The sequence below is a fragment of the Henckelia pumila genome, chromosome 4, assembly GCF_033568475.1.
Source record: "Henckelia pumila isolate YLH828 chromosome 4, ASM3356847v2, whole genome shotgun sequence".
NCBI classification, from domain to species: Eukaryota; Viridiplantae; Streptophyta; class Magnoliopsida; order Lamiales; family Gesneriaceae; genus Henckelia; species Henckelia pumila.
Genome location: NC_133123.1, coordinates 25,409,377 through 25,433,940, shown reverse-complemented (window position 1 = coordinate 25,433,940; position 24,564 = coordinate 25,409,377). Strand labels below are relative to the sequence as shown.

The 24,564-nt window shown below is 31.7% G+C and overlaps 3 protein-coding genes across 4 annotated transcripts; 2 read left to right on the top strand and 1 right to left on the bottom strand.

Annotated features, from left to right (window-relative positions):
* The first annotated feature begins 109 nt into the window (after nucleotides 1-109).
* Nucleotides 110-4,650, top strand: LOC140863185 (probable apyrase 7). Of its 2 annotated transcripts, XM_073266404.1 has the most exons (4): nucleotides 110-277; nucleotides 1,037-3,151; nucleotides 3,343-3,403; nucleotides 3,869-4,026. In XM_073266404.1, the coding sequence occupies exons 2-4, from the start codon at nucleotides 1,177-1,179 to the stop codon at nucleotides 3,882-3,884; spliced, it is 2,052 nt and encodes a 683-aa protein (XP_073122505.1). In that variant the 5' UTR covers nucleotides 110-277; nucleotides 1,037-1,176; the 3' UTR covers nucleotides 3,885-4,026. The 2 variants fall into 2 exon arrangements, with proteins under 2 accessions (XP_073122505.1, XP_073122504.1); XM_073266403.1 differs by lacking the exon at nucleotides 3,343-3,403 and having other exon boundaries at nucleotides 3,869-4,650.
* Nucleotides 4,651-6,134: 1,484 nt separating this feature from the next.
* LOC140865304 (uncharacterized) lies at nucleotides 6,135-10,549 on the bottom strand. The gene is made up of 11 exons (XM_073269900.1): nucleotides 10,426-10,549; nucleotides 10,113-10,200; nucleotides 9,144-9,437; nucleotides 8,572-8,730; nucleotides 8,317-8,457; nucleotides 8,182-8,238; nucleotides 7,821-7,959; nucleotides 6,950-7,054; nucleotides 6,615-6,805; nucleotides 6,470-6,511; nucleotides 6,135-6,385 (listed from the first exon to the last, which is right to left on the bottom strand). Exons 1-11 carry the CDS (start codon nucleotides 10,542-10,544, stop codon nucleotides 6,233-6,235), a joined length of 1,488 nt encoding a protein of 495 aa, XP_073126001.1. The 5' UTR covers nucleotides 10,545-10,549; the 3' UTR covers nucleotides 6,135-6,232.
* A 13,005-nt stretch (nucleotides 10,550-23,554) lies between these two features.
* LOC140864284 (LOB domain-containing protein 12-like) lies at nucleotides 23,555-24,444 on the top strand. Its single transcript, XM_073268368.1, has 2 exons — nucleotides 23,555-23,710; nucleotides 24,049-24,444. Exons 1-2 carry the CDS (start codon nucleotides 23,555-23,557, stop codon nucleotides 24,442-24,444), a joined length of 552 nt encoding a protein of 183 aa, XP_073124469.1.
* Nucleotides 24,445-24,564: the final 120 nt, after the last annotated feature.

The window sequence follows — 24,564 nt, the reverse complement described above, 5'->3', positions numbered from 1 at the left end:
CCGAACCAAACCGAACCGACGTCGCTGACTTATACACACGGTACGTGCATGTTGCGCGTCGGTTGCTATACATAAAATTGGAAATTACTATTGGATGACTCGAGCAAAATAAAATAACTCTTGCCGACGGAGGTTTAAATTTCGCATTTCTTGGGTTTTGATTTGATGTTTGACGCTCGATTCGTTCGAACATGAACATTCCATTTTCAGCATCGGATCTGAAAGATGGATTCACCGCCGTCTTTACTCTGCGTTCGAACTCTTTCATGATCTGACGGTAGGTGAAAATGAAATTCTTGCCTACCCACGTGATTTTTCTCAATTTGGCAACTCTTTTTTGGTAATATCTTCCGAATCTTGTTGTGGGGGCGGAGTTTAAAGATCCGGGATTTTGATTTCAATCTTGCTCTCTCATTTGGCTGTGACGATATTATTTTTTTTTATTTTTTTGGGTGGGTGGGTTGGAATTTGTTGCCAATTTTACAATGCAAGTGATTTCGCTGTGCGGAATTGATGGAATGATGCTTGATTAGCTATACGGACTGTGATATTGTTGTTCCTGCAGAGATGGGAATTAAGGTGAAATTGGAATGGGAGTGATATTAGTAAATAGGATTTATGTATGGTTTATGGATTCATTTAAGATGGTAAAGATTAAGGAGAAGCTGTTTTTATTGAAATGATGAAAAATTCTTGCCGTTGTCCTGGTAAAATCCACTAACCATTTCCTTGATATAGCAGGTAGAAGTAATAAATTAGATAGGAGTTAAGTTTTGTGAAGTACTATGAGTTACAATTACTTGGGGTCCAAATTCTTTAGTTGTTTCATCTTCAGTCTAACTTGGAGTAACCTAGCTACTAGTTGTGCTTGTAGAATTTATTGCTACTTCTCTTATTTGTTGTCTACCAATGTCTCTGCTACATTAAGCTGCAACGTTGATCCGTGAATGTTATGACGTGTCGTACTTATATTATTCATCTGGTAAGTTTTTCTACATCAAATAATGTTGCTTGTCTCTTCATCTTGATTCTGCAGGACATGCGTTTTTCAATTCACCTAGTTCTTCACGTTTTATGAATGCAGAACTCCAGTCTGCTATTCTGTTATACCTTGTGAAAGGGTAACCAATTAGGAGGCTGTATGCCTTAGCGGTGCCACTCGTTCTTTTTGTAAACATGGCATTCAGTAAATTTTCAGAATTATTCTCCCCAGTATCAAGTCGTCTTTCAGCCCCAAAGGCGTCTAATATTCCATATAAACAAATTGGATTACCACCTATTCATGGTTCTATACGAGGTCCAACTTTTGCCGGCCTAGATAAAAACACTAATTTGAGACCATCTTCGTCCCTTCAAGATTTGTCTACTTATAGCCAACTTGATCTAGAAGGTGGTGGTGTTAACCCCGGGTCAGAACAAAGGTCTTTCTTTGAAATAGATAATACTGGATCAAGTTTTCTCAAGGAGAAGGCACCACCTGGAATTACATATGGACAGAAAAAATGGGTGCGAGTTATCTGCGTTCTCTTGTGCTTGTTTATGTTTGCTTGTCTTGCATTTGCTCTGCAATTTCTATGCTCAACTTGGTTTAGTGGGCAATCCAAATTTTATGTTGTTCTTGATTGTGGTAGCACTGGAACACGCGCTTATGTATATCAGGCATCTGTTAATCACAAAAAAGAAGGCAATCTTCCTATTTTTTTGAAATCATTGCCAGAAGGTCTCCAGAGGGCCCAGAATGGGCGAGCTTACAACAGAATGGAAACAGAGCCAGGATTTGACAAATTAGTGCATAATATCTCTGGGTTGCATGAAGCAATCGAACCTCTCATCCAATGGGCTGAGAAGCAAATTCCTAAAAAATCACACAAGACCACTTCTCTCTTTCTTTACGCCACAGCTGGAGTTCGCAGGCTCCCAAATTCAGAATCTGAATGGATCCTTGATAATGCTTGGTCGATTCTTAGGAGTTCACCTTTTTTGTGCAAAAAGGAATGGGTTAAAATTATCACCGGCATGGAGGAAGCTTATTATGGATGGATTGCTTTAAATTATCACACTGGCGCCTTAGGATCTATTCCCAAGGAAACATACGGCGCACTTGACTTGGGTGGCTCATCGTTGCAGGTTACATTTGAAGGCGAGCAAATTGACCATGATGATACGAGCCTAAAATTGAGCATTGGCTCTGTTAATCATCATCTTACAGCATACTCTCTTGCTGGATATGGGCTTAATGATGCATTTGACAAGTCTGTTGCTCATCTTCTCAAGCAACTTCCGCAGATCACCAATGAAGATTTGGCTGGTGGAAATCTTGAAATTAAGCATCCATGCTTACAGACTGGTTACAAAGAGCCCTACTCATGTTCACGTTGCACGTCTATTCACCAAAAGGATGGAAGTCCTCCAATTAGTGGTAAAAACCTGAGTGAAGGGGGAAAGGTTGGAGTTCTAGTTAAGCTAGTTGGAGCGCCAAACTGGGAGGAATGTAGTGCACTGGCTAAAGTTGCTGTTAATTTGTCTGAATGGTCGGACCACAGTCCAGGAATTGATTGTGAGCTGCAACCATGTGCACTTGCCAGTAATCTGCCTCGTCCCATTGGTCAGTTCTATGCCATGTCGGGCTTTTATGTGGTTTACCGATTTTTCAACTTGAATACTGATGCTGCTTTAGACGATGTACTGGAGAAGGGCCGTGAATTTTGTGGAAAATCATGGGATTTGGCTAGAAACAGTGTTGTTCCTCAGCCTTTTATTGAACAATATTGCTTCAGGGCACCTTATGTCGTTCTCCTTTTGCGAGAAGGATTGCACATTACAGATAGTAATGTAAATGTTGATTCTGGAAGTATTACTTGGACACTTGGGGTGGCTTTATATGAAGCTGGAAAGGCATTTCCAATTGGGGGAAAGATTCTTAGTTATGGATTGTTGCGAGTGAAGATGAATCCTTTTATTTTTTCTGCCATTTTGTTTGCTTCCCTGTTCATCCTGCTATGTGCTGTTTCTTGCATGGGCAGTTGGTGGATGCCCAAATTTTTTCGAAGGTCATATCTACCACTTTTCAGGCACAATAGTGTGCCATCCATGTCAGTTCTCAATATTCCTGCTCCTTTCAGGTTTCAGCGCTGGAGTCCTATCAATACAGGTAATACTCTTTTATACTCATTTTATGATGCGGTCTGCACTTAATGTATGAAACATATTTTTATCATATAAAATAATTTCTAAAACCATATCCATAGTATTTCAAAAATCCAGATTATTTTTAGTTTTTGTTGATTTTTATATATTTTTTGTAATTCACCTTTTGGGTTTCCACAACTGATTCAAACACAGACCTGTGGCCTCAGAATGCGCAAATAGGAGCAATTGGCATCCAAAATGAAAAAAATCTTAGGTAATATGAGATATGATTTTGGTTGTGTAGAGGATACATTTTCAACTTTAGATGTGATGCTGTCTGGAAACTGTGTTTATTAAAAATTTAGTGTTTGGGTGTATTAAAATTAGTTGAATTTATTTGGGTTAATGAATATTTTTTATAGTACTTGGGTGCATAAAATTTTAAATAATAGCTTATTGGCTATAACGTAAAGCAAATATGTTTGGGATAGATAAAAGGTTAAATTTAAAAATACTGATGGATTCACATGTACTTCAAGGAAATAATTTGAAAATCGGAAGTAAACTTGATTTCCATATCTGTATAATGAAAGCGTTTTAGGAAATACAACCAAGCATAGGCTTAGAAAGTCCCCAAGATTAAATTGGCTATAATCAATTTGTTTTAGACAATTCTTGTCTTTGTATCTAGAGAAGAAGTATACACATCATCAATCCAAACATATTATTGCGTTTTCAGGGGATGGAAGGTTTAAGACACCCTTGAGTCCAACTGCTGCAAGTACGCAGAAAAGACCATTCGATATTGGGCTTGGTTTCGGTGGTGCAAGCATGCAGTTCCCGGAATCGTCCCTGTATTCTTCATCTAGTAGTGTCGCACATAGTTACTCATCAGGCAGCTTAGGGCAGGTGCAATTTGACAACAATAACCTCAGTTCATACAGTACTTCCCACAGAAGTCAAACACGTCTCCAGAGTAGAAGATCTCAATCTCGAGAAGACCTTAATTCTTCGATTGTTGAAGCACATGCACCGAAGATGTAAAACTACCGTTGGTAAAGAGTAACTATCTTGGACGATCAGTAGCTTCAAGATACGGTTTAAATGGCAGTATAGAAGTTGGCTTCTAAGAACTGGGTTTCACCTTTAAAGAGGGACTCAAATATTGGATGAAACCATGGTTTGGTTAACAAGATTTCAGGTTCTGTAAATACTTAAAGCTTCGCTGACTCGTTCTAACGTTGTCAATGAAGGTTCGACTGTGTCAACAAGGGCAAAGCGCCAAGCGGAGTAGTGACAGCATTACTGAGAGCTGCAGCATTTTATACAAAAGTTGACTTTGTAGTATGTTACATAGATGAGGTACAACATTCAAGTTAACTTGAACGATTTTTTTACACGCCATTCGTCTATGGTTTCAGAGAGGAAATTTGAGACTGTTTGTCATATACAAATTCTGGGAATAGAGATGAAGATTCCCATTGCTCCTGGAAAAGTTTTGGAAGGTGAGGCTTCTGATTAGGTGATGGTCTTTTTGGTTTTTGGTTTTTGGTTTTTGGTTTTTGGTTCTTCAGCTGATATCATATTATTATTTTCTTCAAGTGTATAAGCAATGTTCATGACATATTCTTCACGACTTCATCCGATACAAATTGTCCAGCAAATATGACAAATAATCTATTGTAAAAAATATAAATTAAATAAAAATAAAAAAATTATATATTAATCTTGTTCACCGCTTGATGGATTTTGAGCCGTCTAAATAGTGATTAGGCTATCGACGGTGAGCGACCACCTAACATTTAGGCGTCACCTAAGCAGTCATAGACGTCTTTTGGAACGTTAATTATAATCATGACGACCATTTGAATTTCACATTCGAATTGGCATCACTTTAATAAAAAAAAAGGTTTACATCGGATATTTAGGCATGGATAGACCCGTTGAAGTACAAATTTGACACACATTTTACAAGCATGGATAGAAGTATTCGTCTTTATTTACCTTTTTACTTGAATGTTGAATTTTTTGTTGATTGAATGAAATTCAAAGCCTGCCTATAAATTCTTCACGCTCATCATAAAGCTCATTTTCAAAATTCTTTAGATATATAAAGGGAAAATTGCAAATTTAGTCATGTATGTTTGTCACTTTGCGATTTTGGTCCTCTATGTTTTCACATTTTAGTTTTAGTCCGGCATGTTCTGATTTTTGGCAATTTCGGTCCTTTTTATTCGAAAATGCTTACGTGACACTGTACACGTCAGCTCCACATCAGCACTGAATTGGTGCCACGTCGGAAAAAAGACTAAAATTGTCAAAAAAATAAAGATAGCGGACTAAAACTGAAATATGAAAATATAAAGGACTGAAATCGCAAAGTGATAAACATACAGGACCAAAAAAACAATTTTTCCATATATAAACACACTATTCAAGCAAAAGCCCTCAACAACAAGTACCTTTTGATGAAATTTTTCCGTAATCCCAAATTCCAATATTACCTCACACATTTTAACTTTAATACATATAATTTGTTTTTATACTTGATTTTAAAAAACCATTATGTTTCCTAAAATCTTATCATTTTATAATTTATATAACATAATATATATTTTATAGTTGAATTCAATTGGTGTATTTATTATTATATATATATATATATATATATATATATATATATATATATTATATATACAATAGAGAGTGCTTGAATTTTCATATTTTATAATTATAAAAAATAATTTTAATGAGATTTTAATTTAATTTTGTATAATATTATAATTAAATCAAGAATTTTAAAAATAAAAGTAGCGTCCTCTTGCACGCATCATGCTTTGATAAAATCCTCAACTAATCAGAAATTTTGGCGTTTTTCCCCCATTTAACAAAAATAAGCGATTTTCATTGTATCACAATACTTTTCACCCATTTTCATGTTCTCCCGTACAATTTTTGCCGATGGAATAAAGAGAGAGGAGCAGCTTATATCTGTGCAGAGGGACTTGATAGAAACTATAACTTGTTATATTGTAAACATTATCAGAAAATGTGATGTTAACAAGTTAGCACAGTTATTACTTATTCGTCTCTCTTCAATGATTTAAAGTTCATCATTTTTGGGTTGTCTTGCATTACCCGGGAAAAACCACCTCAGTATTTGTGAAAACTTGCAAGTTGGAGCTAATTTCTCTGGCGACTCCACATTGCAAAGAGAATGGTAGTCGTGCTTTAGATGAGGCGCGGCTATTCTCTCCTGAGTTATTGAAGATATAATTTAATGGTTTGAATTATCGTTAAGACTGTTATTTCAACGAAATCTAGTGAACAACATGAGTACCTTGAAGACCTCGAATGGGCAGATGTCAGAATTCTCACAACCCTGTGCATAGAATCAAATGATGCATCATTGGAAAGATTAAGCCAAATACCAGCACAAGTAGCTAAAATTAATGGTTTTGTTATATAGGCGGAGAAAACCTTACCGGCAATCTAATGGGGCGTTCATTGTGCAGTACTCTCACGAAGTATTTGCTTGAGTTGTTGGCTGGGCAGTCATACAAAACTAGCATGTTATTCCCAGCAAAAGGGGCAACAGTGCTGCCACGCCAGATTCTCTTGTGGGGTGGTTTTGGTGGGGGTTGCAAAGGTTGTTCTCTTAGTACCTTTTCAAACTCTGGAATTTAATAAAACATGATTAATTAGTAGTAAATCAAAAGGCAGAAGCCCCAAAGAAAGGCTAAACATGAGAGAGAGAGAGAGAGAAAGAGAGAGAGAGAGAGAGAGCACAAAAGGAACATTCAACAGTGAAAACACTCACCAGATCCATCAAGAAAAAGCCCAAGCAAACAGGAAAATGGAAGCAGAGTTTCTGCATGAGCAAATCGTAGTCTGGCAATTTCATAGCTTCCAGGAACAAGTCCTTCTATAAAGCGGAACAATTAAGAAATTGGAAAATGGATAGAAGAAAGGACAAAATGTATAACAATTGGAAACCACAACCTTTAAACAGTGAATAAGAAAATGAAGGGATGTCACAGAACCAGCATCGAACAGGTCGACAAGCCAGTCTGATAGCCACTGATTATAAGCACATTCTAACCCTTAAAAGAGAGAGCCTAAAACCATTTGACCTAAAGTTCCAGGATATGTTACATTTCCAACAGTTAAATACTGTGAATAAACCTTCCACAAAATAAGTTCCTCAATCTGATGTTAAATGGAACTACAGTTTACAATGTTATTGCCACGATAAAAATTCTAGTAATAAAATTTCCTTTTTCTTTATGAACTGTTCCTAAAATAAAGCAACAAGATGGATGTTGATCTTGATATTGCTTTGTTCACTTACAATTGTCATGAGAACTTAATGAAATAAATTGTTGTTTAGTAATCACAGTAATTAAAAGAATATTTGGACAACTAGTCAAAATATCATGTTTTCAGAACTTTTCAGAGAAAACTGGATAATGATATGAAACAAGCATTTATGTTAACTGTAAGAGAGAAAAAGACAATGCAGTGTTTCAGCTCATATCACCCCAAACAAATTAAACTATGCCAACTTTCTTATTTTTCTTCAGGTTCACGGTAAGCACTGGATCAATCTAACATCCCACCTTTTCTAGAAATCCAAGCCCCTGGATTGTGCCCTAAACACAACAAGTGGAAAAAATGGCAAAGAAAAGCACCTTCTTTAGCCTTTACAGCTTGTTCCATCGACTGAATGACATCTTGAAGTAAAGGCACTCCCATTTGGTAATTTAAGGAATTGCCATAGCCTTTCAGTATGAACAGCTCCAGATCATCTGCCCACTCCAACAACCCAACCTACAAGTCATACATTATACAGATTAGTCGTAAGAATCAACTAGGCATGTTTTTTCATCACTTAATCTAATGGGCATTGGGCACACTTAAAAAAACCTTTATCAGATATAGACTCTAAGGAAGAGACACACCTTAAGAATGAAGTCAGCTCATACCAAAATGTATACTGAGAACATATAACAAACACCCCAGCTTAAAAATGAGAAAAAGAAGTGTAATTACCTCAGATGGACTGAAAATAGCACAAGCTTGATCGGTTGTGTTTAATAAGGATGCTTCCTGGCAAAAGTTAATTGAAAAATAATGCAGTCGCACTCTTAATGAAGCACTGAGCAGAAGTGAGCGAACATTTATTACCTGTTTGCACAGAAACCACATAGACAATACATCCCGTGATGTGAAATTCAAACCCCAACGTTTGACAAGTTCTTGAGCTATTTCATTTAGCACAGGTTCCTTGAGTTTCTCAACATATGGTTCCTGACTCTTCCTGATAGACTAAAGTCCAATTAAAAAAAAAAAAAAAGTAGCACTCAACATTCATCATGTCTAAAAACATAATTCTTATAGATCTACAAAAATAGTTCTTCAAAATGGTAAGAAATAATCTACCTTGTAGTTTTGACAACAATCATGGAATCTCAACATTATATCACTTGCACGGCTTTCACTGGTCACTGCAAAAGCTCGATGGCGTCCTGGTCCAAGATTTCCTTGGCCACTAAAAAAGCCCATTCCAAATGATACAGCACTAGCTGAGGCTCGAGAAACCTAAAATTATTTATAAAATAAAATTAAAAAAAAAAAAAAAAAAAGACACGCAAAAGCTGAAGCATTACTAATATACCGGTACAGTTAGACATAGAAGGTGCACAACAGTTATCAATCATATCAACAATCTCTAATGAATAAGCTTCCCAGAAAGATTATCAAAGCAGTAGATAACATCATCTTGTTTATAGATTATGAGATGCATATTAGAAAAACATAGATCCTGGGATATCCATGAAAAATAAAAAGGGATTAGAAGGAAGTAATTTCTTAAAACCTTCAAAAGATTTTATTTGGTTCCCCACCACTTTGCAAGAAGCACAAAAAAATTATGTTCCATACATAAGAGAGATTAAAATATTGCATGTTTCATACACGAGTAAAAATCAATACAGCAATTATTAATGACAAACCTGAGTTGCTTTAATCGGATATAAATCAGGGTGGTAATCCTCGTGAAATAGTTCTGGAAATTTCTCTCTGGTTCTAATCCCAAGCTGATACAGTTCATTTTCTCCTTCATTAACCAACTCTCCACCTCTATGCTTTCCTGCCCAAGGAGAATTCCATCGCCATAACCATGAAGGAATCTTCTGTGCAGATGATTTGTCATCTTTAACCTTTTCTAATAGGACTTCCAGGCGAGTCGATAAGGCTGCTAAGTCTTTCAATTTTTTCTTTGTGGGAGCACGAGCTCCATGCCTTGCCTGCCAATCCAAGCATAGATCATGTGCTAATTTAAAAGTGCACGAATACACATAAGGAAGAAACCCGCTTCAACTCATCAAAAAGGTGTAACATTGTCATTTAGTGATCAGGATCTGTAAAGCAATAATTAGAAAAATGCACGACACAAATCCTCTCAATGGCTATGTCAAAAGATATACTGAAAATATTATAGGACTGTCCTACAGAAGAATCCAATAAGTATCTCCACTGAATTTTCGAAATGCCAACATTTCCATTTCCTATTTTCCTTCCACTGCTATATCCATAAGTTGTTATGTTTCAAAACTTGCACTGTTCTCCACCAGATACCATGATAAGAACATCATTCGTAGAAATATCTGATATAACCTATATTTATCCAGTCCTTTGCACTCTCACATTAGCTAAGAGGCTTGTTAAGTCGAAACACCACTTGAGCCACAGGTGGCAGTAATACTCAAACAAACAAGCTAAATTGCTATAGGCCAATGTCACAGCTGGATATTACAAAGAATGAGTGAGATACAATTAGCATCACACCAGAAGCTAATCATTCAATTGAACTACACGCTAAATCAAAAAACACACGTGGATGTTGCATTAGGCAAACAACATTATGAAAGCTAAAGATACGACTTCAGTGGGAACAAACTAGAAGGTTGAAGGAGAATTACCACCAGATTTAAGTGAATAGGTTTACATTGATCGAGAGAATTTGAAGGCACAAATGAATTCTCTGAAATATCCTTTGCTACGAGATACCTGCAAAAGAAGATACGTAAGCTATTCAACTGAAACCAAATTCCATTCCAAAATACGAAAAATCACCCAAAATAACTATTGTAGCAAAGACCAAGATTTATTATCTGCATGATCCCATCTAATCAAATACACGCACACACAAAAAAAACGAAATTACCGAATCATGGAAGAAAAACAAAACAAAAATCTGGAAATCATGCCATGCGAGAATTGCTAGAGAGATACCTAGTTACAGTAGATAAATGTCTACGAACATCGAAAATCTCTTCGGAATTGGAAAAAATTTCAGCTGCAGAAAATAACAGTAGAAGTGTAAGGAATCGAAGCTGCGCAGAAATGGCCATGGATTCTCCAGAGTGTTCGTCTTTCTTGGGGAAGAGTTGAGTTGATGCACTCACATATATATATTTGATTTGAAAATAAGGTATAAACGACGTCGTTTATGTCCGATGTTGTACACGTGTGGCGTTCATTATCGGGGAGAATTCAATTTTGTTTTATTTATTTTATATTTATATTAAATTGAATGAAAAATGAGGTTTTCGACCACTTTTCTAAGTTTAAAGAAAATTAAATAAAATTTGATATGATATATTTTTTTTCAAAACTTTATTTTTACTTTATTATTATATATTCAACATAACCATAAATTTAATTTCTATAGAATGTATTATTATTGTCCTATTGTTGTATTATAATATTCTAACCCAATAAAACATGTTTTTAAATTTTATAAACACAAAAATTCCTTTAATATCAATTGATAAGTCAATTTTATGAAATAGATCTCATATTTAATTCGAATCATGAAAAAATATTAATTTTTTATTAAAAAATATTAATTTTTCATTCCAAATATCAATGAATTGACCCTCAATCCATGAGATCGTTTAAGTGGAAATCTACTTTTTGTAAATAATCACCAAATATTCTCTTTAAACTCTCATTTTCAAATGTATCATCAACTGACCGATTTTTATTTTTATTTTTTTGTTTTTTGGACGGAAAAATTTTAATTCTTTATTAATGAATCGAAAGTCCAAAGTAGGGGTGCAAACAAGCCGAGCTATTCGTGAGCAGCTCGTGAGTAGTTCGGTCAAAGCTCGAGCTCAAGTAGCTCGAGCTCGAGCTTCAAATATATGTGTTCGAGTAGCTCGCGAGCTACTCGTTTACACACACATATATAAAATATAATATAAAAATATATATATATATATAATGTATATAATATTTTTTTTATTTATTTATTCATATATTTTGTATTTATATATATATATATATATATAATTTTCGAGCTCGAGCTCGAGTAGTATGCTACTCGGGCTCGCCTCGACTCGATTGCACCCCTAGTCCAGAGTTACAAGTCTATCCAACTAAGGACGGATCTATGACTTAAAATTATGGGGGCTTGAACTTAATGTAATAAGTTATATATTATTATAAAAATATTTATAATAATTATATATATCTAAAAAAAGACAATATACATTATTTTGTTCAACAAAATTGTGCCCTACGAGATTTTGAAACATCAAATTCATCTATAATAGAATCTAGTCTACGTCTATTTATTTAGCTAAATCTCATTCAATATAGAGTGTCAAGCAATCAACAAGAAAGTCATCGTCCATTTTTATTACGAAGTGCTGTGTTCACATGCTTCATTGCTGAAAAAGCTTGCTCAGTAGTGGTGGCAGAAACAGATAACGTGAAAACAAGATGAATCAATCTAATCAACATATCGTAAACCTTTGACTGCCCAATATCAGTCAATTTTTTATGCAATTCAACGAGGGTAAAAATCATCAAATTCTGCACCACATGCATCAATTTTATAATGTACCAATTCATACTCCAAAGCAACGATTTCTTGATAAATCTTCAGGATAAAACTTCGTTGCAAGTTTGCAAATATCATCACTGTTAAATGAGTATGATGATTTTTTTGGATCTGATGTTGTACTTAGAGAAAAAAGTTTTGCTGATGACTCATTAAACCAAATATTTAACTTCATCACGATGAAATCTATTGTTGCATTAAAAACATGAATGTGGTAATGATGCTCAACTGTGGTTTGCCGTCGGTAACGACCAATCTTATATACACAATCAAGGGTTGACACATCAATTTTATTTCTTGAACGAAAATCTTTCACTCCTTGAAGAAAGTATTCCATTCTCATTTTCTAAGTTCCTGAATGATAGTTTTCCTAGTAGAGACAAATGTTATAGCTAGAGCCGTCAATTTGGATTGGACACGTCGGGTCGGCTCGTCCCGCCACACAATTTAAATGGATTGGGTTGAAAATACGAGGCGGGCCAGGAGAAATTTTTAAATTTTTTTTTAATTTATGGTGATATAAGAATTTTTTATCAAAGTTGTGAATTTTTTGTATTAATTATTTTATATAAAATTTACACGTGTGAAATCAATAATTAGAAATTTTATTAATATGTTTCTATTAATATTTATTTATGAAATAAAATTATAACTAAATATAATGATTTTTATTTTTATTCATTTATTTCTATTTGTAGTGAGCCTACCCACGGGTCGGTCCGTTCAACCTACAACCTATTTTGGGTTGGATTGGAGATTTTCAGCCCGCCGGGATGATGGGTCGGCCCGCCCTCGATCCGTTAAATGGTGATTTTTTAGTGGGTCCGCCTGCCCCTCCATGAGCTGACCCGCCTGACAGCTATAGTTATAGCAGTCAAAATGTCTTGAGATTATCTTTAAAGAGCTTGACAAAATATTTGTTGTTCTCATAATCTTATGCATCAAGTGCAAAATGGACACAAATATAAAGCTTACCATGTTTCTGTAAATCCCTCGAACTTCAGCATCATCTCTTCCATTTGGAGAATGGTTACTAAGAACTTCAAAAACTTTTCAAGTTGCGGTGTACATACCCATCAAGCTTTCTATTGAGTCATAGTGAGAAATCCAACGAGTAGCTTCTGCTTGCTGTAAATTACCAATCTGATTGACCGCACTTCTAGAATCGCGTTCTCCAATTGCTAACATATGATCAATTTCATTTTTCTGTATGTAACTCAGCTATGCGCTTAATAGAAGAAGTGACAACATTGAAAATATTGTCCAAATGAGAAAAAAAAATCCCAAATAAAACTGACATCCTCAGCTGTAGAAAGTCATAAACCAATGTCTGTTGTAATCGATGGGCAAAACAGTGAACATAGTATGCATGGAGACAATCACTGATAAATAATGTCTGAAGTCTATTTCATGTGTAACGCATATTGCTAGCACCATCATATAAATATTTTAATAAAATAGGCACTAAACAATAATGAAAATATATTTTCTAATTTATTTTGCATTACACATAAAAAAAACACACGAGGTTATCAATTTGATCTCAAGTCAAAAAAAGTGAGAGCATAATACATATACACATATGTATTAAATATTAAATATACTGTATATATACACAAATAAAAAATTCCACAATAAAAAGTAGATGATTAAAGCAATCGCGTAAGTAAGAAAATAGAAAAAAAAAAATTTGGGACTTGGGATACATCCCACCATAGCTCATGAAAAGATCCGTCATTGTATCTAGCCACAAAGAAAAATTCTCATACACCCACAGGCCACTAAAAATATGGATGGTTTTACATAAACTATTTTTTTTTATCACGATATTATCAAAAATAATATATTTAAAATTGTTTGCTTAATGCTTTTTTTTTTTTTGAAGAGTGCTTAATGCTTTTGAATACTAACATTCTCTGTATATTGTCTTATTTGTTCAGAATACACATATGTGATGCTTTGTTATATTGTAATTTGTAAATGCAAAGGAAGTAACTACTTTCAGAATGCTTTCGATTAAATTTGAAATTCACTTCAAAAGTGATAAGCCAATTATGTCATTTCAAATGGATATAGCTTATCTATAGTTTGAAATCGTACAAGTTTTTAGTGGGAAATTCAAATTAGCGAATATAAAATCTTGGTCTAAAAATGTATGCCTGTGCAAATAAATATTTCGTAAAAGATTCGAAATTCAAATCTATAAAATCTTAAATATTTCGAGTTGAAATCAGAAATCTACTCGAAAAACAAAATCCATCCATGTTTCAAAAATCAGCATAAGAGAATTCATTTCCATCATCTCAATGTGCCTGGAAAATGTGTGATTCATTGCTTGTTCAATTTTTAGGAGGAATAGTTTTTATGTCGAGTGCAATATTTTTGGATCTTCCGAGTCTATAAAGAAACTATCAACTTATTTACGTCTCGGATAAGAAGAAGAGACTGAAAATGTTTATTATCTTTATTTTTTATACCAGATAAACCATATATATATATAGATTTTAAAAACCCATAAATTTAATCGATCAAGTAGATAATCAGGTTGAAGTACAATTGATTTAATTACTACATGAGTTCATGAAATATATATTAATTAATGTTGCTAAAATTTTCGTTTGTGTGGTTAACAACACTTCATTAAATTAAACTACGTGTTCATACAAATTTATAGTTTTTCAAATAACTCAAATTAAAAAAAAAATATTTTAATCATATTTATATAAAGATGAAATTATTACAATTTTACTAAAAAACACTTTCAAAATAAAATATTTTTGTTTCCAAACTAATTCGACAAAATTATAGTCCAAATATTTATAAAAAGGTAAAATTATTACAATTTTACTAAAAAAATCAAAATAAAATATTTTTTGCTTCCAAATTAATCAACAATGAATGTATTTAATATATTCAAGGAATAACAACAATTTTATTTTTGTACGATTGCAATTATATACTTTTATAAAAAATTATATTATAATTTTTTTTATCTTCTTAAAATATTTTTTTGATGATTATCGAGTCAAAAATCAAAACAAAAAAATGAAAGGTTTTAGAAAAATATATATAAAATTTTGATAACAAAAATAATATATAATATAATATTTTTTATTAATTATATAATTAATTTTTTTTAAAAAAATAAAATATGAGGGACCGTTTCCCCAAATAAAAACGCAGTTTAAGTTGGGCAAAGATGATGCATACGTGCATCTTACGTGATAGGTCCGTTACACATAACAGAAGAGTTGATGGTGAGGATGTATTTGGGATAATTTTCAAAACATGAGAGATATAAATGGTCCCGAAAAAACTTTAAAAATATTATCGGGACTCGGTTGAAACTAGACGGATATTTTAATGAATTATCCTTATCCAGTACAATTATTGGGCCTTATCCATTGGGCTAGATTTTATTTCATTTGGATTTCCTTTTCCACTCGAGTTGTCCATAATTAAGTAGAAGCACTGTCAAAATCTTTATTTCTCCATTCAGCCCAATAACTTATGGCCCGGATTTTTTTTTTTTTTTTTTGAGTAATTAAGGTCTGGTTTTGATACAATGCAGTCAATGCTACCTTATATGTACAAAGGGTCACAAGATATCAAACACATGATGTTTCGAATAGCACGACACCACTTTATTCGTAAGATGAGATGATAAACGATGCTACAATAAATTGAAAATTACAGAAAATATAATGCTGCAAAACCCGAGTGAGACGTTGATGAAATAATTAAGAATGTGAAAATTATCAATCAGTCTTATCTTTTGAGATTTGATTAATTCCCTCTAGCTAGTAAGATGTTCGAATTTTGTGAAAGAAAAGCAAAACTCGGAAAGAGATCATTCTTGCATGACGAGTTCAACTCAGTTCAACTCAGGACTAGTTAAACCGGTCCGGACAAAAAAAAAATAAAAAAAAAATAATAGTAGTAATCAAGATGCTCATTAAATGCTTGCCTAGATGCTCTCGTGGTCTCTCCTTCTAATAAGGTGGTGGAAGATGTCTGTTTTTTTCCTCCTTGTAATAAGAAATTATATCGTCTCAAATTTTGTAACACACGATTACCAAAAAACATGGTTCCTCCCCTCGCTAATATTTTTTACATGATCTCTTCATTCCATGGACTTTAATTATAGTTGAACATAATAAGTATAGGGCGGGTGAAAGATATATATGAGAATTTTAATTAAGAATAAATTATTTAATTAGGTCATTTTATAAAGATTGCATATCACTAAATCTTAGTTCTGAGAAATCAATAAATATACATGAAATCTTAGGTTCTTCATTTTGGAGAAATGATTTAAAACATCATATTAACTATTATTAGCTACTCTCTTTTCCGTCTCATATATTTAGGTAATGTTTGGAAAAGTTTCTAGGAAGTATTTCTCAGCTTTTTCTTAACAAATTTTTGAAAATTTTCAAAATTTTGTTAAAGAAAAACTGAGAAGTACTTTCTAAAAACTCTCCCAAATACTACCTTAGACTTGTATGTGTTGATTAAGAAAGTTATCGAAAAAGTAAATTTTAGATAGAAATTTTCAGTTTTAAGCTTATTTAGTTATGTTTTAATAGGATAGAAAAATTGTTGAAAGTAGTTAATGTATTTTAATGATGGCGTAGATTGGTAATTAAAAAAAATACTACTAAATACGGAAAGTGGACTATATATTTGATACTGATGAAAAAATGTCATGTTTTTATATTTGAGATGGAGAGAATATAATTTTTGACAAGCAAACCAATATTTCATATCTAATTAGTTGGGAGAACTAGTTAGTTGGGAGTTGTAAATGGTATTGTTTTGGAAAAGTTTAAAATATTTTTATATGTATAGGGTTGTATAAATACAGATGATCTAACCGTAGGCTCCGCTTGGATAGAAGTATTTAAAATTAATGAATTTCAAATGCATTTTTGTTGTTTAAAGAAGTAGCACCACAAACCTCAAATCCACTTTTTTATGTTTAATTTATATGGTAATTCATGGTAGTTAGGATAGATTTTAAGTTCATCCAATAAAGTGGTGATTTAGAATCATTTTTAATCCATCTAAGTAATGTGTAAATAATTAAGTTATGAATTTGAGATTTCTTTATGTTTCATTGTTAACACTAAAATTATAATCGAAATTCATGGATTTGAAATACTTCAATCCAAGCGCAACCTTAGTTCATTTGATATAGCTAGTTAAATTTTTCCTTTTGCTCCCGTACGTGGATGCACATCGCGGAACCACGTACTTAGTCGCCGTGTTATTTTCTTTCGCTTATATACACCTTATGTCCCAATTATATAGGTCACATTTTTTTTTGTCTGTCTCAAATATATAGACTTCAACTATATTTAAGAATATTTTTTATATTTTTTTACTAATATATCCCTATTAACTGTACCTAGAAAATTGTGCAATTATTTTTTGAATACATAATAGGGTAAAAATGAGAAGTTGTATATAATTTATTTTTCCAATGATTTTTCTTAATTTATGTGAAAAAAATCAAAAATATAATCAGGACGGAGAGATTATTTTATTAAATATGTGAAATGATATTTTATTTGATATTTTCAAAGGTGACAGTATTGGATTTAACAAAGACCAGAAGAATTGTTCATCTCAAGAAGACAAGAAAAAAGAAGCTCGGAATCATGTGAAGAACAATTAATGCGAGGAGTTTAGCTAGGGTTTGTACAGCCACCATTTCAATATTAATTTTGTCCCTCGAAATGGGTTTTCTATTTATTATATTTTTTTTGAATTTCATGTCAGGTTATTAATTTCTTGGTCGGGCTTTTGCTGATTTATGCATTAATATTGGACATGATCAGTATCTTGCTATTTCTTATTCCTGACATGCAATGTGTGTGGTTTATAATTAATCGAATAATGTATGATACACGAGCAATATTTTCATGTTTTTTCAACGCCTTTTTTGGTCGAGCACCGGATCATATCAATATTTTTACGTTTAAAAAAACGAACAATTTCATGTTTTAGTCACGTAAGTTTTTCGATATATATATATATATATATATATATATGTTTGTCTGAAAATAAGATATTATATTTTTTTTTTTATTGGAGTTTCTTTGTAAATATTCTCAAAGATATGGTGAGAAATAGGAAATTCTATAATTTTTGTTTTAATATGTTTCCAATTATCAGTTGTATTATTTTATGTATTAATTAAACAAAATACTTGTACACGAACTGTTACATTATACATTAAAAATGTCATGCAACCGATGGAAAGCTCTTCATTTGCCATTTTAATCCTCTCTATCTCTATTTTTAGTTATATTATCTGCATTATTTATTAATTCGCACATCCAACAGCTCATTAATGTGGGAACAAAATGAATGTACAAATTTTAAACTCTGCAACTTCATCAGTGTAGATTCAAAAACAGAGAAATGATCTTAGTAATGATGGTAGAAAATAAAATCAAATTGATCGACACAAATTTTGTGTGTGTGCGTGTCTTTAAGTGATGAGATTGCCCCCAATAATATATATTATATTAATTATTTTATATTATATGCCCATAATAAATTAAATCCTCAGATTTCGTTGTTAATAATACATAAAATTCAAATTACTAATTAATTAAAACATGACACGAATGCGGGACACGATAATTTTCAAATAATATGATAAGGTATTTAGACAGAGCCATATATATATATATATATATATATATATATATATATATATATATTAAATGGAATTGTTACCAGCACGTTACTAGTAATTAATATAAAGAACAATAAATCAATTTACGTACATTATACATGCAATACACTTGTCGCAAATGTACAAACAAATATCCCACGCGATATATCAATATATTTTATAATTATCAATATATTATTGAAAATAATTAATATAAGAAAAGTATATTTGGAAGATTAAATATATATATATATATATACACATAAAATTTAGAAAGCAAAATCCAAACTAACTTGTTCATGTTATAAATAAATAAATAAATAAAGAAATTGAAGTGATTTGCACGTAGCTTATATAGTTATATATATATATCAAACTCATGTTTTAAATAAAGCATAATTCAGATGAGAAATACAAGTTACCCACACCATATAGACACACAAGGTATTTTGGTTTGGTTCTTTTTTAGCTTCTGTGCCCACACCAACAAAGCAGAATTCAGATGAGAAATACAAGTTACCCAGAATTCATTCTAGTGCTAATGTGCCGTCAGATATGCAACACTAGTGTATTATAAGAATTTTAAAAACTCAAAACACAAATATACAAATTTAGAGGACTTTAACTATTGTTCACAAATATAAAACAAAATACACGTGTCTTATATTGAGGTGATATACCGTACCGTATCGTATCGAAAATTATAGTGTAAAAAATTTTTATACCGATACCGTATACTAAAAGTTTCGACGATACATATAACTAGCATATCGATAATGTCAAAATTTTATGGTATACCGAGATTGCGGTACGGTATCGGTATATACCGTTTTATAACGAAAAAATACCATATATTTTTTAAATTTATAAAATTATTTTTAGAAATATTATATATTTTTAATTTTTATATATTATTTTGATATATATTACGGTATATACCGAAATTTTTAAATTTTATACTGTTATCGTACCGAAAAATTCGGTATCGTTATTATACATTTATATTGTACCGTACTGAAATCTTCAGTATACCAAAAATTTGATATCTTTTCGATACGATAACCTCGGTATACCGAAAATTCGGTATTTCTTATCAATCATAGTCTTTTATATATATATATATATATATATATATATATATATATATATATAATGTTGGGGCATCCAAACCCAAAAAAAAATAAAATAAGACAAACTTAATTCTGTCGTTTTGTATCGTCGATTTATTTACAATTTCTTGCTTAGAATAACTAAAAAATAACATGAACCCATAAAAGTGCAAAAATCCACGTTTTGACTCTAAAGCTTCTGAAAATAGAAGAATCCACAGATAATTAATTTGTCTGTCACATGACTTAATTATGACTACCTCGTGAACGGATATGCAGCATAGAAGCTGCCTAGTTTTAGATACACATATATAATTCCCCATTTATGAATGTAAATATAGATTATTCAAATACTATAAATTTTTTTAATGTAGTGTTATTATTTATTTTTTCTGTTCAAGTTCGTTAATTACATATGTTTTTTTAATTAAAATCTTTGTATTTTTCGAAATTAGGATACCGATATTCAGGAATAATATGTTTCAAGATATTCTTAATTTAAGAAAGAGCTGGTTAATCTATATCTATTTATACCAACCAATTATAAAAGTGTGAACCAATATCAAAGTTTTTCATTGTATATTTTCAACTTGGTCCTTGATTTGTAAACACTTGATAAATCCTGTGAGGATGTTTTTGTAAAATCTCGAATTATTATGATAAGATCAAAATTGACAAAGTGTGTGCATATTTAGATAAGGATCCAGTTTTCAAAAATATTGAAATACCAAAATACTTTAGTTTTTATTTTCTTGCACATAAATTGAACATATTTTTCCACAAATATTTTTTAAAAAATTCTACAAAAATATTAATTAAATACTATATAGTTTTCTAAAAGATTGAAACAATAAAATACTTTGGTTTTTATATTATTTTTTCTCATAATCACTAGTGGTAAAATAAATTTTCAACTAGGTATTATTATATATTTTTTAAAATTTTATTTATTAAATATGTCATGACATAAAATTATATATTTTTCCCAATGTCTAATTTATAAAAAATTATAATATTTATTACAACCATTATTTGCAACAACTATAAATTCAATTAAATTTGTAAAATATAAAATCTTTGAACAAATATTTTTCGCACTTATTTTATAATACATGTTATACATATTATATTACATTGAATTTTACTATTTACTAAAATACCATGAAAATATCTTCTCATCTCATTTGTTTAACAACGCTTATCGATTATAAAAGGTATTCTCACGTGTATCACACATGTCTTTTACTAGTTAATAAAATACTTGTATGCATATTAAATTTATATATAAATTATTTTATATATACTTTTTTATTAGAAATTATAATCATGTTGAAAATTGATCTTTAGATGAGTTTAGTTCAACTTACCTTAAGAATATTATTGATGCATATGTGTTGAGATGATAAACTTCAAATGTATAATTTAGGTATTACCCCAAAACTAGGATTTCAGTAACCAGATGATATCTTAGGTATTAATTCATCACTTAACTATAGTTAGCTACTCCACTATATATATATATATATATAATTATACTATATTATGTTATATATATATATATATATATATATATATATATATATAAGAATCCACAAACTTTCTACACCAATTTTGGGGCCCAAAGACGATAGTATTCACGTGGATGTTTGGCTTGACAAACATTCACGTTGAGTTGCTCCTTTAGACATACATAGACTAGGGTTTCAAATTAATAAACAAATTAAGTCGTTTTTTGGGGCAAAAAGTATAAAAGATTAAATCCAAGTTTAACTTATATATTTAAAATTTCTAATCATAACACATTTATAGAGGACGTGGTAGACAAACATTTAATTACTTTTAAATTTATATTGTCAACCAATCGAAGAATTTCACGACGGTCAAAACTTTGATATAATATAAATAAGAAATAAATAATAATAAGAAAGTGTACGTCCTTCCCACCATGGAACCACATTTTACATGGAGCACCCCAAACTAATTTTTATAATCCAATGCTAAAAGTCACCTACTAATTGTAAAGAGGGGTGTGGTTAGGGTGGTTGAAACTTGAAACCTGAGAATTATATATATATATGCTATTAATTAAATAAAAAGGTTTTCCACTTGGTTAGATCGAAAAGGTGTGGGTGAATATTTTTTAATTATAGTTTCTTTATTATTGTCAAGTAGTACAATAACTAATAATTTCGGATTATTTTTCAAAAATAATAAAAATAATTTGTGATTAATTATTTATTATTATATGCTCAAGTATAATTTAGACTTCTCAGTAAAGAGATGAAGGAAGATTACCAAAATGATGTGGTCCTCAGTTTGGCTCAAATCGATGTACATAAAGGGAAAATTGTGATTTTAGTCTTATATATTAGTATTTTTTTTTATTTTGGCTTCTATGTCCGTTATCTTTTTTTTTTTAAAAAAAAAACTTAGTATTTTTATGATATCACGTTGATGTGAGCCGTGAGGCTTTATGCTATATTGTGACACTGACATGAGACTAACATAAGTAAATCCACATTAGTATTCCCATGAAAAAAGATTAAATTTTTCATAAATTAAAAGAGAGATTTTTGGATGTAATAATTGTCTCTGCTGGGTAGAGCGAGCGATCAAACCATGACATTTGGGTTGTTGTACGATTTAAAATATTTGAGTTGCATTATTGTTACTAGCTATAACTTAATTTTGATAAAACGACAATTGTTCCGTCCTATATATATATATATATATATATATATATATGATATTTAATTTGAGTTTTGCTCACATATTGAATGAATTCAAGAACACATTCGAAGAAATTATGACCTCGTCGGAATAGCTTGTGGGTTTCGAACAACTATAATAGCAGGACCCAATAAGATAGCAATTACCACACACGAGGCAAATAGGGGCCGGCTTGGAAACCTCCTATTTGCCAATAGAGATTTGGCCTACTTCCACACTATATCGCATAACCCTTTTAGTATGTTGATAGAATATGATAACACAATCATATAACCCTCTGAAAATGAATCGAAACATACTGTTTGGTACAAAAGATCATAAGATAATAAAAGGTATATATATATATATATACGAGCGAGAAAAAGTACATTAAACAAAGATAATATATGTTGTGTAATTAATTATATGATCAGTTTGATGTATAAATGAAGTGTGAGTTATGCAATCAATGATTATTTCTCATTCACACATGAATTAGTTGAAGAAAAATATAGAGCTTACAAGTATACAAATCCTTTGAAGTCAACATCTATGAACGTATGTAATCAAGTTTCCACACTTCCTATCTTATTTTTTTTTTATGTATATACCTGAGCCATATATATATATACATAGGAGTCGTATTATTTATGTATTTATTTGAAAGAAATGCTGCATTCCTCTAGCTAACTGCATTAATATATTACTGTCTAATAATTTTTCTATGATTAATTAATTCACTTCCTAATTAACTTTATCCCACATGCTTCTGGTACCTTTTTCCCATTCGAAGATTGCTGATTACTTAAAAAAATAATCTCATCTAACAAAATATATTTAAATAATTTAATCAATCATCTCCCATTACTAATAATTTAAACCCCTTAATGAACTTGGTCACACACGCACAGTACCCTAGCCACTATAAATACACCCTTTGTGCAACTTTTCTCCAACAACCTTTTCCCAAGTTCACTTCTCAAAAAACCCAAAACAAAAAATCCAAGAATGGGTGGAAACTCCCCGTGTGCGTCGTGCAAGTTGCTCAGGCGGCGTTGCGCCAAGGACTGCATATTTGCCCCGTACTTCCCGTCCGATGACCCTCACAAGTTCGCCATCGTTCACAAGGTTTTTGGTGCCAGCAATGTCAGCAAAATGTTGCAGGTACGTATTTTCCTGTTCATGTTTACATACTGAGCGTATTTCACTCGGTGTAGCATAACCGTGACACCCTCTGAACGAAAAAAAAACATATGATATGTTTTAAGCTGGAAGCTCATTTTTCCCAATCCAATTCCAGATCCTAGCTACAACAATTTTTAGTACAGAAGAACCTGAATAATTAACCAGTGTGACACTAAACCCTAGAAACCCTCTGAAGAAAACCCTTCAAGGGGACTACCAATTATATTCTTAAAAAATACAATCAATTTTTACATCTTTACATATACTTGGCTTAATTAACTTGTAACACATTGACAATATCATCATCATCATTGCAGGAGCTTCAAGTTCATCAAAGAGCAGACGCGGTGAGCAGCCTCGTGTACGAGGCAAACGCTAGGGTTCGGGATCCGGTCTATGGCTGCGTAGGCGCGATATCTTACCTTCAAAACCAAGTTTCTCAGCTCCAAATGCAGCTGGCTGTGGCTCAAGCAGAGATACTTTGCATTCAAATGCAGCAACAAGATCAGCCGAACAATTTTACGAATATCAATATTCCACTGCTTGATCTTGAGGCAGATGACAAATCATTCTTGTTCCAAAATAATTACAACCATCTGCCTCAGTTTCTCAACTTCACCTCTTCAAATAATGATAGTTATAGCAATAACAATAATGTCATTTATGAGTCTCTCAAGAAAGAGTCCTACTTTGGCCATGACATGGTTTCTTGATTGATTAAATAAAAATCTCATGTTTTGTTTATTGACTTTTTTTTTTTCTCCTTATATTGTTGTTTTCAATTTTTTTTTTTGGTATTTTTAAGTTTCATAAAATTCTACACAAACTGTTAA

Bases quoted from the DNA above. Each gene is read 5' to 3' on its own strand.
- LOC140863185 (XM_073266403.1), top strand. From the start codon at position 1,177: ATGGCATTCAGTAAATTTTCAGAATTATTCTCCCCAGTATCAAGTCGT. The intron at 3,152-3,868 runs GTAATACTCTTT...TTGCGTTTTCAG, and splicing joins CTGGAGTCCTATCAATACAG to GGGATGGAAGGTTTAAGACA.
- LOC140865304 (XM_073269900.1), bottom strand. From the start codon at position 10,544: ATGGCCATTTCTGCGCAGCTTCGATTCCTTACACTTCTACTGTTATTT. The intron at 8,458-8,571 runs GTAGATTATTTC...ATTGGACTTTAG, and splicing joins ATTGTTGTCAAAACTACAAG to TCTATCAGGAAGAGTCAGGA. The intron at 6,512-6,614 runs GTAAGGTTTTCT...TTCTATGCACAG, and splicing joins AACGCCCCATTAGATTGCCG to GGTTGTGAGAATTCTGACAT.
- LOC140864284 (XM_073268368.1), top strand. From the start codon at position 23,555: ATGGGTGGAAACTCCCCGTGTGCGTCGTGCAAGTTGCTCAGGCGGCGT. The intron at 23,711-24,048 runs GTACGTATTTTC...TCATCATTGCAG, and splicing joins ATGTCAGCAAAATGTTGCAG to GAGCTTCAAGTTCATCAAAG.